The sequence below is a fragment of the Phoca vitulina genome, unplaced genomic scaffold, assembly GCF_004348235.1.
Source record: "Phoca vitulina isolate PV1807 unplaced genomic scaffold, GSC_HSeal_1.0 scaffold10, whole genome shotgun sequence".
Taxonomy (NCBI): Eukaryota; Metazoa; Chordata; class Mammalia; order Carnivora; family Phocidae; genus Phoca; species Phoca vitulina.
The window spans coordinates 45,201,802-45,216,953 of record NW_022589713.1 but is presented as its reverse complement, the minus strand read 5'-3'; the positions used below and the strand labels follow the sequence as shown (position 1 = coordinate 45,216,953).

Below are 15,152 nucleotides of genomic sequence, written 5' to 3'. Positions count from 1 at the left end.
GATTCTTATAATAGCCGTTATAACTGCATGGTTAGAACACCCCAGACCTCATTCAACTACCTTATGATTTTTGTAGAATGGGTCCAAGTCTTCCAGGGGCCTTGCTATCAGCTCATGGGGAATGTCACCATAGAGTTTGGGCAACTTCCTGGAGACCTTTAGGTCAAGCTGAGGTCGAGGCTGGGGTTCTGCTGCTGTCTGGTCTTTGCACTTCTTTTTCTCCTTTTGGATGGCAATCCTCTTTTCAATTGTAGCCAGAGTGTCAGAAGTGAAGGGACGGAAATTCCGCTCATCTGGAAAGATCACTGGGTAGCACCTGTCATCCATTTTCATCCTCGAGACAGAGATAAGCAGTAGATCCTCAGAGAGCTCTGAAAGGTAGAAATCACACAGCCTGCCCTGGAATTCCACTTTCCAAGGATGAGGTCATGGGGGACTATAAGAATTAAGTGAAGTGAGGGGGCTTGGAAGCTCATTGGCTGTGGAGCAGGTCAGAAGAGGTGACCACCATTGTAAATACAGCAGGAATTTGGGGCACAGGGAAAACCAAAGGAGGCCATCATTCTTGGAGGACCTGGGTGTAAATGGTAAGTTAAGTTCAGGAAAAATGGGCAGAAGAAGCCCAGTCTCTAAAACTGAGACCCAAGCATTGAGCAAGACAGTAAGACTGAACCCACCGAACTACTGAAGTGGGGCCTGCAGATGGTGGCCCAGTGGCTGTAGTGTGAACAGGAGCAGAAAGAATAGGGAATTAATTGGGACATAGCTATGGGTTGCAAAATCAAAACTGTAAGTGCATGCGTCTTCTCACTGTTTGGTCAGCAAAGTTCTTACAATGTGATGGAATGGAAACAAAAAGGCTATACACACAGGCACAAACATTTACACTAATACCTATGATTCTATGCCAACTTTCTTACTTCTGAGACCCTGATCTGGCAGAAATGAGACCCCAAGAAAGCAGAAAGGATTTGCCAAAGCTAACAGGGTCATTCTGCCATGGGATAATAGCTGTACTGGCCCCTATCCCTGACAGCCCTTTCTCCAAGGACTTCCTCTATAACCTCAAGTTTAAAAGTAGGCTCTGAGAGGGGCGCCTGGGTGGCTCAGTCGTTGGGCGTCTGCCTTCGGCTCAGGTCATGATTCCAGGGTTCTGGGATCGAGCCCCACGTCGGGCTCCCCGCTCAGCGGGAAGCCTGCTTGAACCTCTCCCACTCCCCCTGCTTGTGTTCCCTCTCTCGCTGTGTCTCTCTCTTTCAAATAAATAAATAATATTAAAAAATAAAAATAAAAAAAAATAAAAGTAGGCTCTGAGAAAATGCAGTAGTGCTCAGGTTAAATGCCTTTACTCCCCATGCCAAGCATCCTCTTCCTTTCTTATATACCTGAATGCCAATCTAATATTGATTCCCAAGGCACTCCAGAGAATTACAATGGGTAATCCAACATAGCATTGGTTTGTTCATTCAGCAACCCATGTGCTCAGTGTCTGTTCTAGGAACACTGCTAGGCACTAATGGAGAAGAAACAACAGCCCCTCCTCCTGGTCCTACCAGTTATGCCGCCCTGGTGTGGTAGGGGTGAAGACAGATAAAAGACAGGAAATTACAACAGAGTAAGACAGATGCTAATATAGGGAGAAGTAGAGGGTGCTATGTTTGTGCATGGGATAGGTGTCTAACCAGTCTTGGGGAATCAGGGATGATCTGCCAAAGCTTTAATGTCCCAGTTGAGACCTGAAGGGGATGTAAGACATAGACAAGAAAAAAGGAGGATATTAGAATGTGGTAGGAGAAACAAACAGCATGTACAGGGACCCATGGGTGAAAAAGAACATGGTGTCTGTCAACAGGTTCTGTCTGCCACGGATGGAGATTCTGTGGGATGGATGGCCAGATAAGGCTCCAGTCAGCATTGAGAGAGCATGTGGGGCCCTATAATCCTTAGTAAATATCATGGATTTCACCCTGAGGGTAATGGGGAGTTGCTAAAGAGTGGGTTGTTGTTGTTGTTGTTGTTGTTGTTGTTGTTGTTACAGAGGAGTAACACTATCAGGTTTTTAAAAAATATCCCTCTTACTGATGAAAATGGATAGGACTTGGGACGAGGGGCTGAAAGAGGTGAGGAGCTGGAACTACAGAGATTGTTGCAACAATCATAACCACTAAGGATGACCTAATGGAGTGGGTAGATCTGATAGTCACTTAAGAAATAGCCTTGACCAGTGCTTTATGGGGAGGGAGAGATTTGAGGGACAGGAAGGAGCTGAAGTTCCTGGCTTGGGCAGCTGGGTCAACACAGTGCCGCTCACTCAGACAGTGAGCACTAGGGAAGGAAGAAGTTTTGGGGGAATAAACTGAATTTAAAACAGACGGAATTGAAGCTGTTTGTGGAACCTGCAAGTGAAGAGAACCAAGAGGCATTTGAATACAGAGCAATCATAGCTTACACGTTAGCCTCTGAAAAAAGCATATTAAAAAAAAACAACAACATAAACTTCTCTTGAAAATCCCTCAGGAAGGCATCATACTGATGAGGCACCCCAACTCAGTGGTCAACAAGGTCAATACAGCCAATTTTTCTTCTGGTGCTAGAACCGGTTACCCTTTCTTCAGTTAATCCACAAATTGGTCAGGGATTGTGTTTAAGGGCCATGATAAAGGCAACATATGTGTCTTTAAACATACTAAGGGTAATGTGATGCCCATAGTGTGAGTCATATGTCAACTGAAATGACATAGGGAATCTAGATTTACTGCATTCTGTTCCATTCATTCAGGGTCAAGCTCTTTATGAATGTGCTGGGTGATGGAATTGGCCACACTACTTAAATTACTTTCTCTCTCTTCCCACCCCTCCACTCCTCCTCCCTTCCATTCCACTCCCCTCTCTCTCATAAGCATATATGATTGAACTGGTATTAATGAAGTGGAAATATAATGAGACCCTACTGTATTTGGTTCTAGAGCTCATGAAAGACATTTGAGACAGGGATGGAGTCCTCTGCAGTATATGAATGTTAGGTGATCCTAGAAAATAGATGAGCCGAGAAAGACCCTGGATGGCAAAAACCAGACCTTATGCTAAGTTATAGCAAGGAATCCAGTACAGGGCTGCTATCATAATAAGGAGACTATTAAAGAAGAAACTGGACACTCTGCCCCTGTTGTTCTGACCCTGGGGATATTTTGCTCAGTCTCTAGTAGAAAAGAGGCTTGATGAAATAAGTAACACAAAATAAAATTGAGAACCCCAGAAACTGTGCACATTAAAATTTGTTATAAATGCTGAAATAACTAAAGAACCACGTGTTAAAGTTGACATTGAAAACTACAAAAATTGACCCGGGAATAAGAGGACTTTATAAAAATATCAACTCAAATAAATCTGACAAAATAAAATCACATGCAGTAAAATTTTCTTAATAACTGAAAAAATTGATGAAAGAATCAAATATTTTTAATAAAAGCAGACTCAGGATAACTGGACTATAGAAATACGGGCTGTGCATGCCAAATTAATTAAATTAATAAAAATCAATATGGTATAATTGGTAAAAATTTGGAATGATTCAAATCTTCATTGTGAAATTTATACCTCAAATATTTAATTCTGAAAAATTTTTCTGCACAGAAAATGTATTGCATTGCATGGAAAATTGGTTGAAGAATTAAATTGGCTAACGTACAATTCTTTCCCAAGCTTCACTAATAATCAAGTATGATGGCAAATTTTTCAGACACTGAATGACTTTTTACAACAAAATTATTTGAGTATATGCTCCCAAACAATGAAAAGAGAAGCCAAAAAGTGGTGGATGCTTGAAATCCAAAACATAGTGTACCTAACCCAAGAGTGCAATAAAAAAATGCCAGGTAACTGCACTACAATCAGCTTAAAAAAGCAATTGATCCAACTAGAATTAGAAGTCAGAGAGCCCTAAGAAAAACCCTTCGAGAGTAGAGTAAATTCTCTGTAACAAAGAATATGATTAAGCAACTGGTTTCTTAATAAGTAAAAAAGAAAGGCAATTAGAAGTTCCATCAAAACAATAGCTCCTCCAAAAGTCAGGTTTTACGTATGAAGCCAACTAAATGGCTTGAGCAGCTGATAGAGGAGGAAAAAAAGAAAGTCCACTTGACCTTGACACTTAGGACATTCTTTTTCATGCAACAGAAGGTCAGTGACATCAGAGTCCATTCCCTTCTCTATGGGTCCAAATATGGTACTTGGTTTTAGAGACTAGAAGCTACAAAATCATTGTATCATAAAAGTTATATACCAGTTTTTAATTTTAACAATCATCCTATAGATAAAGCAGAATTAATTACAATTACAGAATAGAATTCAAATTATATAAATGTTATAAAATGTTATTGCAAGCTAGAGTTGGAAAGCAAAGACTAAGGGAGACTCAGAGCCACCAATTTCCTCATCTTAAACACCTAGAGAATCAAGACATTCTATGGAAGGTTGATGGATCAAGCAATCGAGTATAAGTCTAACCCTTAAAATTATGCAGGTACTCAAGGGCAAGACAAAATGAAAAATATACTAAGTAGCAGAAACTGGAGGAACCACGGGGACAGCAGAAGGATTACTGTCAGTACACTAAATTCCTCATCTTGCACAGAGGCAATTTGATAACCACTACTTAACCTTGATGAATCAAACAAATAGAAGAATAAGAGAATCAATTAGAGTTAGCCAGACAATGACCGGAACACTGAAACACTGAAAGGGTTAAAAGTGGAACTGAGGATACAGGCGAAGGTGGGGACATTTTATTTTTTGTGTGATACCCTTCCCAGCATTTCTTCCTTCTGAGTTGTTTGAATTATGTGCATTTAAGTGTTACTTTTATAGATTTGCAAAAGGACTGTAAAAATCCTCCCAGGGCTCCAAACATCCTCAGATTTAACACAGAGAGTCAAAATATCGGGTACAATGACGGGCTCTAAATCTCCTTGAGTCATAAAGGAAGGAGGCATAATCTCAACTTGCCGTCCAAACCAGGAGGCCAGCGACATGTGAACTATGATTTCACACAGGAAACCACAGAGACTGGGAGGCCCATGCGGAGGCCCTGCCAGGCCTCCCTGAGGTGATGCACTAGACTTGCAGGGGAGGTGGGGAGTTGCCCATCAGAGAGGGCTCTGCTCCTCCTCCTCTGAGGACTGGCCCTCAGCAGGCTCACAGGCCCACTCCTGCTGAATAGACAGAAGACAAGCACTCATCCAGGAAAGAGGGCTGAGGCTTCACATCCTTAAGCAGAGACCATAAATTCCTTGAGAATTCACTTGCAGTTAAGATTAGGTAGCTCCAGGCTCTACTTCCAATCTACAAGCCTTATAGAGGCATTAGATCTGAACTCCAGTCGCTCACTCATTCATGCACTGGGCGCTGGAAATGCAAAATGATTTAAAACACCATCCCAGCCCTCGAGGTTCTTACAAAGATGTGGGGAATTAGGTGAGTCAAGGATGGAGGATGAAACCACACAGTGAGTCTGGCTGCACTAGGGGGGAACTTTAGGTGCTGTGGGAGCCCAGAGGACACAGTGGTAATGAAGAATCAGGAATCATTGAGCTGGTAGGACAACAGGAGGTGTGCGCATGTGTGAAAACACTGAGGGCAGCAAAGGGCTTTTGTTTCTTATTTATGACTCTACCAGCTGTTATAAAAGTTGCATAACCTCACTGTGCCACACATTGGCAGTTTGCCCACCAGACCTCTCCCCTTCCTTCTCCTCTTCCTTCTCCTCCCTGCTCAGTGCCTATGCGGCTAATTCACATGGACCACTCAGTTGGATCCCCTGAACTCTGGCTTCTGGTTGGGTTTGGCCGATGCAAGGTACCAGCAAGAGACCCAGGGAATGGTGGAGAGTGAGGTCAGGGTTTTCCTCCCCACCTCTCCGCCCAATGGCTGCCATGCACCACAGCTCCTGCCAGCTGGCCCGTCCACAGGGCTCTCTCTGGTTCTGTAGAACCGCCTTCTTCTGGCCCCTTCAGATGTGAGTGTAATGGCACCCCATTCTCACCACTCCTGAAAACTGCCTCCTCATGGGTTCCTGTTATTGAACTCTGCCTGCTTTTAAAAAATATCCCTTTAATAAAATACCTTCAAAATGCCCAGTTTGAATGTACCATCTGTTTCCTGCCAGGGCTCTGGCTGATGGAATCATCCAGTAAATAAAATTTAGAAAACAAGAAAAAGAAATGATCACCCACAAACCAAAGTCACCGAGCACATGCAAGTTTTAACATTTTGGTATATTTCTTTTCAGCAGTCTTTATGTCCATATGTTTACATAGCTGGCATTGTTACGCATATGCAATTTTACCTCATGAACTTTTCAATTAATGTGATATTACAAACATTTTTACAATGATAGTTATCATTTAATGGCATCTACCCTGTTTCAGGTAAAATTCTAAGTATGTTAATATTACATTATCTCAGTTAATCCTCAGAACAATCTCATGAGATAAATATTATCCTTGGGGGCTTTCTGAAAGGAAATACTCATCTGGAATGAAGGTGAATTATTAGTAGCCTTCTCTTAAAAGGCAGGGGTTTTAACTTTGTACCTTCTTAGACTAGTGTCTCTCTCCAATTTTCTCTGTCAGTAAGAAGCCAAACTGGACAACCTGATCCTCACACTTTACCCTAACCAGTAAGGGAAGTCACTGGGGAAGTCACCAGAGGTTTGTAACTGCATGCCCAAAACATTTCGATGTGGATCTGGTCCATACAACCTGAAACACCACACTGAGGTTAATAAGAGCTATAAACTATGAGCTAAGCACTGGGTCAAATGCTTTAAATGGATTATCTCTCATAATCTCTCTTAACTTCCCAGGAAATCTACAAGGTGGATATTGTTTTATCATCCACATTCTACAGAAGAAAACATAAAGGCTCAAAGAAATTGAGATACTTGCCTATGGTCACATAAGGAAGTGCTAGAGAATCTCAATCCCAAGTAATCACCACCATGTAATACACCTACCTGCCTAAGCTAAGACATCTCATGATGAGGTGAGAGAAGGGAGTCAGGATGAGAAAACCACACAGCTCCCAGCTGGGCTGGGCGGCGTCTATGACACCCTCACTGTGTGATGTGCTTCCCAGAACATCAGCCTCACTGCCACCTCTTCATTCACCTGTCACTCCCACAGGCATTCCACCACCCCCACCATGACACCCTCCCATCCACCCAACCCAGACAGCCCAACGGTACCGTACGCTGTAAGATGCCCCTTTGTCCACTTTGGGTGGTGGTCTAAACAACAAGATCTTAATTTTGGTGACACAGAAGCCATGTCCATTAATGTGGGTTACAAAAAAATAATATCCCATATGAAAATCAGAAAACAAATGAACATTAACAGATTTTGACACAATTGATCTCAATCCAAAATTCAATCCCAGTTTGATTAGCTCTTCAGAAAAAAAGAATTTTTTTTAAGCGTACATTAATTTCTGATTAAGTTTAATTGGCCACAGTGAACTCAGAAACTATTTGGAGGATTTGCACGATAGTCTCAGGATATAAGACCTGAACATATCTTTTCTAGAAAAACCCAATTCCTGACATGAAGTCCATTGTTGTGAGCACCTGTCAGGCCAGGTAGCCGTCTCCTGTCCCCATGGCCCCAGGACTTCTCAGAGCACTTGAAAGGAGGAGAACTACCCCCATGGACCCCATCACCTGAGCCATGCATCTTGTGACTGGTTCCTGACTCTGATTTGAGCAGGAATGATACAAAAGGCCTGTACCCCATCCTGATGGAAAAAAACAGAGCAAGTTCCATAATGACAGGTCTAGCCTTGAAAGCACAGAATAGGGCTGCCCCCAGCCCAGAGGACTTACCTGCTTTGGTAAGCTGGCTCCAGACAGCAGTCCCAGTGGCACCTCTCAAAGCTCTCCACAGAGCAAGTCTCTCAGAGCCTGAGCTCCTGCTCCTGGCAGTTGCAGGCCTTCTGGGAGGGGCGGCTCGGAAGCTGGGTGGAGAGCGTGAGGAAGGCAAACGGGAACACAGCCAAAGTGATTTTAAAGAATCGTGTAGGAAACCCTGTAACCGGAGAAGTGACTGAGATGGTACTTACATTTATACTTTGGAAGCATCTGCCTTTAATCAGCGCTTAATCTAACTCTGTAGAAAGCATCATTAATAAAGAAACAGGTTGTTTTTTTTTCTTTGGCCTCATCCAAGTGGGTGAGAGAACAGCGAAGAGTCTATCTGAAAAGCCATGCTGGGCTTCTGCAAGCAGCTTAGCCTGTAGGCCACCTAACCCAGGCGCACTGAGGTTTCACCCCCCAGGACATACTAAGGCCCACAATGTGAAATTGTTCATAAGTCACCCAGTCAGCTGCTCTTCCTTTATTTTTTCTTGTGCCATCAACACTGGGGGTTCCCACCTATGAGAACACATGCTTGCTTATGTGATTGTCATAAAGGACACCAAGAAAATCCTTTGGCCTCCAAAGCAACTCCATAAAGGATCTGTCCTCAAGCCCTGAACTCCCCGAAGTTAGTTTTTGTTTTGTTAATTCTCGAGGACAACTTAGATCTCTTTGGAAAGTGTCACACCATAAGCTATTTTCAACCATTGTCACCTCCCAGAGGCTAGCTGACAGCCAACAGGGATAAACAATGCAAGATGGGTGTTTACATGGGGGCAGGAGGTAGGAAGTAGGTTTAAAGGAGTGTTGGAGTAGAATTACAGGCAGATTTGGGTCCTGCCAGAAGTGGCACTGAACATTAGTCAAAAGAACTGGGCATAAATCCCAGCTCTACCACTAAAGCTGCATGGTATTGGATGAAGCACGCACTTTCTCTGAGCCTTAATTTTCTTTGCATAAAATGGGATAATTCTTTCAAACCTCCTTAGTCTTAAGAAGCAAATGTGATGATAGCTATAAAAACACTCTGCAAATACTGGATATAAGTATCTTCATTTTTAAGAGGGAAAAAGCCTGGTTGCTTTTCTCCCCCAACTGACTCAACACCTAGATCCCACGCAGAGAAACTGAAATCACAGGCATGGGATTAGTACCAGGCTTGGCACAATGAATATGCCCTGACTTTTTAAAGCAGTGATCAGAAATTCTAAACCCCTGTCTGATTTCAGAGTGATTCTCAGAATAACGGAAGACCAAAGAATAGGAGAAGTACTTAGAGTTAATAAATAAGCATTTTTTATATGGATAAAAATGTGTATGTCTGAAGAGGTAAAAGAGGCCTCTAAATCCATAACCTTAAAAGGTCCTGGCCTTTTTAAATATAAACTCTTTGCAAATATTATTTTCCTCAGCTCTATTAAGTCATTTTCTGACTTCCCACTCTGAAGGTTCAGAGAACATCCTAGCTTCATCTTCAAGGTAAATGCAAATGATTCCAAATGTAAGGACTTCTAAAGAGTAACACACCAACACAGGCCACCCGAACAGTATGGGGTTTGCATTCAGGACTTTCCCCAGACTCACCTCTCCTGTGGAGAACTTGGGGAAGGCAAATATGCATTTGAAAGCTGGAGCAGAATCCCTGTGTTGAGTCCTCATAATAAGAGTATGCTAACATCAGCACAGGGTCATGATGGCCCACATTTGCAATCCTGAAGCCATTCAGCATTGTCACCTCTCTTGGGTGCTAGCAGGCAGCAAGACCCTGGTGGTCTCAGTCTTGCCATCTGATAAGCTGACCAGCTTCGACATCAGTGGCCAAGTCAGAATCATCAGCTTTAGCAGCAGCCACACGTCCGTCTGTTTATTTAGCAAAGATGACATTGAACCTCCACTATTCAGAACATCTGAAAATACCAAAACAAGACCTGAGTCCTTAAGGAGCATGCAGTCTGCTGCATGAGAAAGATGTACAAAGAACTATAAGCAAGAAAGAGGGCATCAAGGAGCTGCAAGCAAGATGCAAACAGAGGTCTCCACAGAAGGGATCAGGGAGCAACTCATTTTGGGAAGGCTTCCAAGAGGAGGTAGGATTTGAGCTGAGGCTGAGATAATGAATGAGAACTCAATACACAGAGCAAGTAGGGATGGACTTTCCAGGAAAAGCCTGAGCAAGGACACACAGGCCTGGAAGGACAGGACATGTGTAGAGAATCTCAAGTGGTTCTATGAGGATGGACAGGTGACAAAGAGAGGAACACAAAAGAAGAGGAGGTTTTGCATGGCCTTGCATACCACTTGAACACAACTAAGCAGTTTGAATTTGAACTTGTATTGAGTCACAGGCATGGTACTGGCATAATCTTAAGCTTCTGATAATATATAACCACCAACTCTTCTGTTTCCCTGATGTGCACTACTACTGGTGTCTCACTGACATGCAAGTAAACAATGTTCATGGATAATGCCAAGGGTAGTGACATACACCATAGCAGGTGTGGCAGCCAAAGTGAATGGAACATTTGTGGGAAAATCTGGAGGGAACAAGCCAACCAAGGGGAACTAACTGGCTGTGACTGATTTAGCTGAAGTCAGAGATGGCCTGAGGAAATGTAGCAGTGGTACCAAAAGCAGCTGCTCTACTCAGAAACCTCCTGAAAGCTGGTTCCTCTATATTCTGCCCTCCCCTGATGCCACAGGGTCAGCCAAAGGCTTGCACATACATGTAGAGACTGAGCAAAGGTTTCAACGTCCAGCTCCTGAGGTCTCTTGCAACACAAGAGTGAAGACTGCTCCATCCTCTAACTTCCACAGTTCTTTCCTGGCACCTGCATTTAGCATTTAGTTCACTGTGATTCCACTTTCTGATATGTATGCTGATATGATGTGTATTTCTGATATGTAATATTGAGGAGTCTTTTGGTTGCAAGTAACAAAATCCTAACCCTAGTATACAGTATAAGCAGAAAAGAGACTTTATTGGCAAGGATCACAGGTGTCACACGGAATCCAAGGGAAGAAATGCTATGGACCCTCATGGAATAGAACCCAAAACTGAAGACCTGAAGGAAACTCAGGAAGCTCTGTCTCTCTTCATCTCCTGTTTCTATTGCTATTCCCCAGCCTCTATGCTCCCTTTTTCTACTGTACACTACCTTTTTGTGGTCCTAGTGGACCTGACAGAAAATGGCCATTCTCAACCTCTGTGTTTAAATGCAAAGCCCTTTCATTCTGTGATACAAAAATCCTTGGGGAAGGACCTGAATCATCACACTTGGCTCCAGGGCCTGACTCTGAACCAATCAACAGAGTTCAGGGAGTTGGAGGTCAGGCAGCTCTCACTGCCAACCTGAGGATGGATCCAGGAGGAGCAGCTCCTAAAGAACCCCCAAATGGGGACAGCACCAACATCACAATGTCTTAAGGATTAAATGAGGCAACATGTATGAACTTCTCTTTGTACACTCTTAAATATTATACAAAGATACAACTTTATGGTTCTTTGGGAACCAAAAGACCTGGACTTGAATCCTACCTTGTTGTGCCACCTAAAAACCATGTGATCTCTTTTTAAAATTTCTCTAAATCTTGGTTTCTTCATCCAGAAATGGCACTGATAACATCTACTGTCCACAGCATTCATGAGACTTAAATGATCAGGGGATTCTACCACTTTGTGAACTGTAAAGTACAAGCTAAAATAAATGTAAATGGTTGTGGTAAGAGTCAATGTTCACACATGTGGTCCCCCACTAACTACAGTGTCCTTACCACCCCACCCACACAGATAGAAATACACACACTCCAAAGTCTTTATACCCACCACAGTCCCTACCACACTTAAGCTCCAGCAAGTAGTAGCTACAGTGGATTGCTAACTTATTTGCGTAGGAGGGAGAGGGGAATAGGTGGAGGAAGGGAGGAAGGGAGGGAGGGAGGGAGAGAACAAGGCAGGCAGACAGGCATGCCGCCAGGCTGAGGCTGGGATAGGTGGCCAAGTCTATATGCAAGCCCAGTGAAGGGACTGGCTGGAAGTCAAAAAGGATATAATTAACTTAAGAATCACAATAAACTTGTAGCCACACTTAATAGGTTTCAAGTATTTTCTCAATTTACCCTGGCTTCATTCTTCTTGGTTTGCCCTTGTTGAGGAGGAAGGGAAAGGAAAAAGGCAAGGAAAAATCTTAAAGAGATAGCACTCCCAAGCCTGTAAACAAGAGGAACTGGTGTAGGCTTTAAACAAACACTCAGTGGCTTGCCTGACATCAGACCTCTGTGCAGCCACTCCTCAGAGAACACAGAGAGGAAGGGAGTTGAGCTGTAGTGCCAGGAAGAAATATATCTGACCTATGAAACTGCCTTGCCTGACCTCCCTCCCCATCACCCATCCCAGCCCCCTCCTCAACCCTTCTCTCCAGGAGCCCTTAATACCCTAGAGGCTGAAAGTAGTCTCGGGGCTGCAGCTGAGTATCCCTTGAAGAATTTAGGCAGGTTTGCCTCATGATGCCCTAGTTGTTTTGTCATTTCAGCTTTTTCTATGCTTTTTCCTGACTGAGCAGAAAATGGATGTTGGTATTTCTGGAGCAAATTTAAAGCCATCTGGAAATGAATTCACAATGTGTACAGAAGAGAAACAAGGTCTTCTGAGGTTCAAGTTCAGAAACAGAATGACTGGGTGTCACAGGAGGAGTTGGAAGACCCTCCTCCTCTGTTGCGTCTCAGGTTAAGTGCTTCACACCAAAACCTAAACTTGATGATACTCAGTTCTCTTTGTTTATTTATTTATTTATTTTAAAGATTTTATTTATTTATTTGACAGAGAAAGACAGCGAGAGAGGGAACACAAGCAGGAGGAGTGGGAGAGGGAGAAGCAGGCTTCCCACCGAGCAGGGAGCCCGATGTGGGGCTCGATGTGGGGCTCGATCCCAGAACCCTGGGATCATGACCTGAGCTGAAGGCAGACGCTTAACGACTGAGCCACCCAGACTCCCCACTCACTTCTCTTTAAAATCTTGAGCACAGTAGCTCCTCTGGCTACCTCCGTAAAAGGTGGCCTGACCAAAACCTCGGAAGTACTTGAGCCTGTGGCCATCAGTGGCTATCTAAAGAATGTATCCTTTTATCTGTAGCACAGATGTTAGCTGTCTGCCCCGCTGCTGTCTCCTGGACCCACTCCTGCTGTCCCTTGCTTCTGGCCCTGAGGGAATCTCTCTTGGCCTTCCCCAGCCCCATTGGGCCCTCAATTCTTTTTATTCACTTCAATTTCCTACCATCTTTCCTCTCAAGAATGAGGCAAATTTATTTCCATGCCTTGAGCATAACAGTTTGAAAGATGTTCCCTATTTTTTTTTTAAATGCATGCCCTGGGTCTCATCTGCCATCTCAGGCAATTTATCTGAGTATTTCTTTCAAATAAATAATATGTTCTCTGCAAAAGAAATTTTAGTAAAGAAGTATGTCTCCACCTGATTGGATTGCCATAATTTGGAATTAAAGGTAATACTATCTTATTTTGTTTGCTGTCAATTTTACATTTAATTTTAGAAATTAAAATGGATACCAGAAATTTTAATTAATTTTTTGAGGCCTTATTTTTAAGACAGTTTAGTCTTAAAAGACACCATGAAGTGAGTATGTATGTACAGGTTTCTAGATGCCTGGAGAGTCAGACCATTGGGGTCCCTCTGCAGCTCCCCCGCTCTGCTCCTCTCCACTCTCTGGAATTATCTATGCCTTGACCAATCAAACCTATCAGCATCTCTGCCCCTTAAGGCCAGTGAGACCACTCATCCACAGCACCCAGCATGAATTTTCTTCTTAGAAGGTGGGTCAGGTTAGGCGGCAGTAGGCACACCCTGACCATGGGACCTTCGATGTACTCCCAGAGCCTTGGGACCTTGCTCAAGAGAAAGGGCCTGTGTGGGTCTCCTTCAGCCCCTCTGAAGGCCCAGGCTTTCCTACCTCCACATCCTTGGGTACATCTTCCACCATCAGGGAGCCAACAGAACTCAACATGAGGACAGAGCTGCTACCAGGGTCCCTGTGGGGGGCTGAGGGTCTCACAGCCTCAGTGACTCAAAGTTATAGCCCCTGTTGCCCCAATTCTATTATTACCACCCCAGGCCCAAATCCAGAACACAAGCATCTGATGAGAGTCCCTGAGAGCCCAGGTATACATTCACACTCACTCATACATACATATAGAGCGAGAACGCAGCAGAACAGAGATGTGAAAGTAAATATGACCCAGAAAACCTAGTTTCATTGGGGCCACTACCTGATTTCTGTAAGGCTGGGCTCCCCACACCCCAAACACCATGGGGCTAAGAAAGGGAGGCTCACAGACCTGGTGATCCCAAAGAGGAGACAAGCAGGCAAATGGCCACCCTGAGTGGCACTGGCCTGGCTAAGGCTCACTTCCCTGACCTTACTTACCTACTCTCATGTCATTGGAGGCTCATGCCCAAATCCACACCTGTGCTCCTGTAGGCCCCTGCACAGATTGCCCTCTCCTTGGAATCCACACCGATATTCAGAACTCAGCTGAAGCCCTCTCCTCTAGGGAGCTTTTCTCATAGCAAGGTCTTACTTTGGTGACATCGACTGTCCCCCACTTCCTCCTTTGACCATTTCATGTTGGATGAGCCTCATCACCCCAGTTACATTGAAGGTTGGTCCAGGGCAAAGACTGTGTCCTCTTCCCTTGCATCAAGCAGCACCCAGACTGGAGTTCATGCTCATAAATTAACATTCAAGCTCCCTATTAAATGGAATGAAGGAAGCTAGATGAGAGATGGCTCAGCTGCTTCCAGAAAGACACTTGTGCTTCAGAGCTTGAGGAAAGCAGGAGGAGGGCGGGAGAGAGGGAGGGAAAGGCTCACTAAAAGCATATGGAATACACAGAAGAGCTGAGCACCAGAACAAAGACTCATTTAAAAGGGCAAAGGAAACACTAGATGGCTGTTAATGGTGAACTGAATATGATAAATTATTGCTTAAATCACTTGGTTTCACTCCTTGTTGTTATGCACAGTTAATTGGAGGGAACAAAACACTGAGCCTGGCTGAACCGGATGGGAGGTGGCAGCAGTCACAGGCTTGCAGCTTCTCCAGGACCACAAAGCCATCATACAGGGACGCCAAGCATGGGGCCAACCTCACTCCCTAGCCCCCTGCAGTGGCCCAGTCTCATTATCCACACGCTGGTCCCCTGCGGGCTGTAGCTGTTTGCAGCCAAGTGTCC

General features: G+C 44.0%; 1 protein-coding gene across 1 annotated transcript in view; it reads right to left on the bottom strand.

Annotated features, from left to right (window-relative positions):
• SCN11A (sodium voltage-gated channel alpha subunit 11) overlaps positions 1–9,555 on the bottom strand; it is a 91,316-nt gene extending 81,761 nt beyond the window's left edge. The window contains exons 1-3 of the mRNA XM_032408973.1: positions 9,494–9,555; positions 7,877–8,078; positions 61–371 (exon numbers count right to left, since the gene is read on the bottom strand). Coding sequence (XP_032264864.1) covers positions 61–333 — 273 coding nt within the window. The 5' untranslated portion in view covers positions 334–371; positions 7,877–8,078; positions 9,494–9,555. The remainder of the gene's footprint in view (positions 1–60; positions 372–7,876; positions 8,079–9,493) is intronic.
• Positions 9,556–15,152: the final 5,597 nt, after the last annotated feature.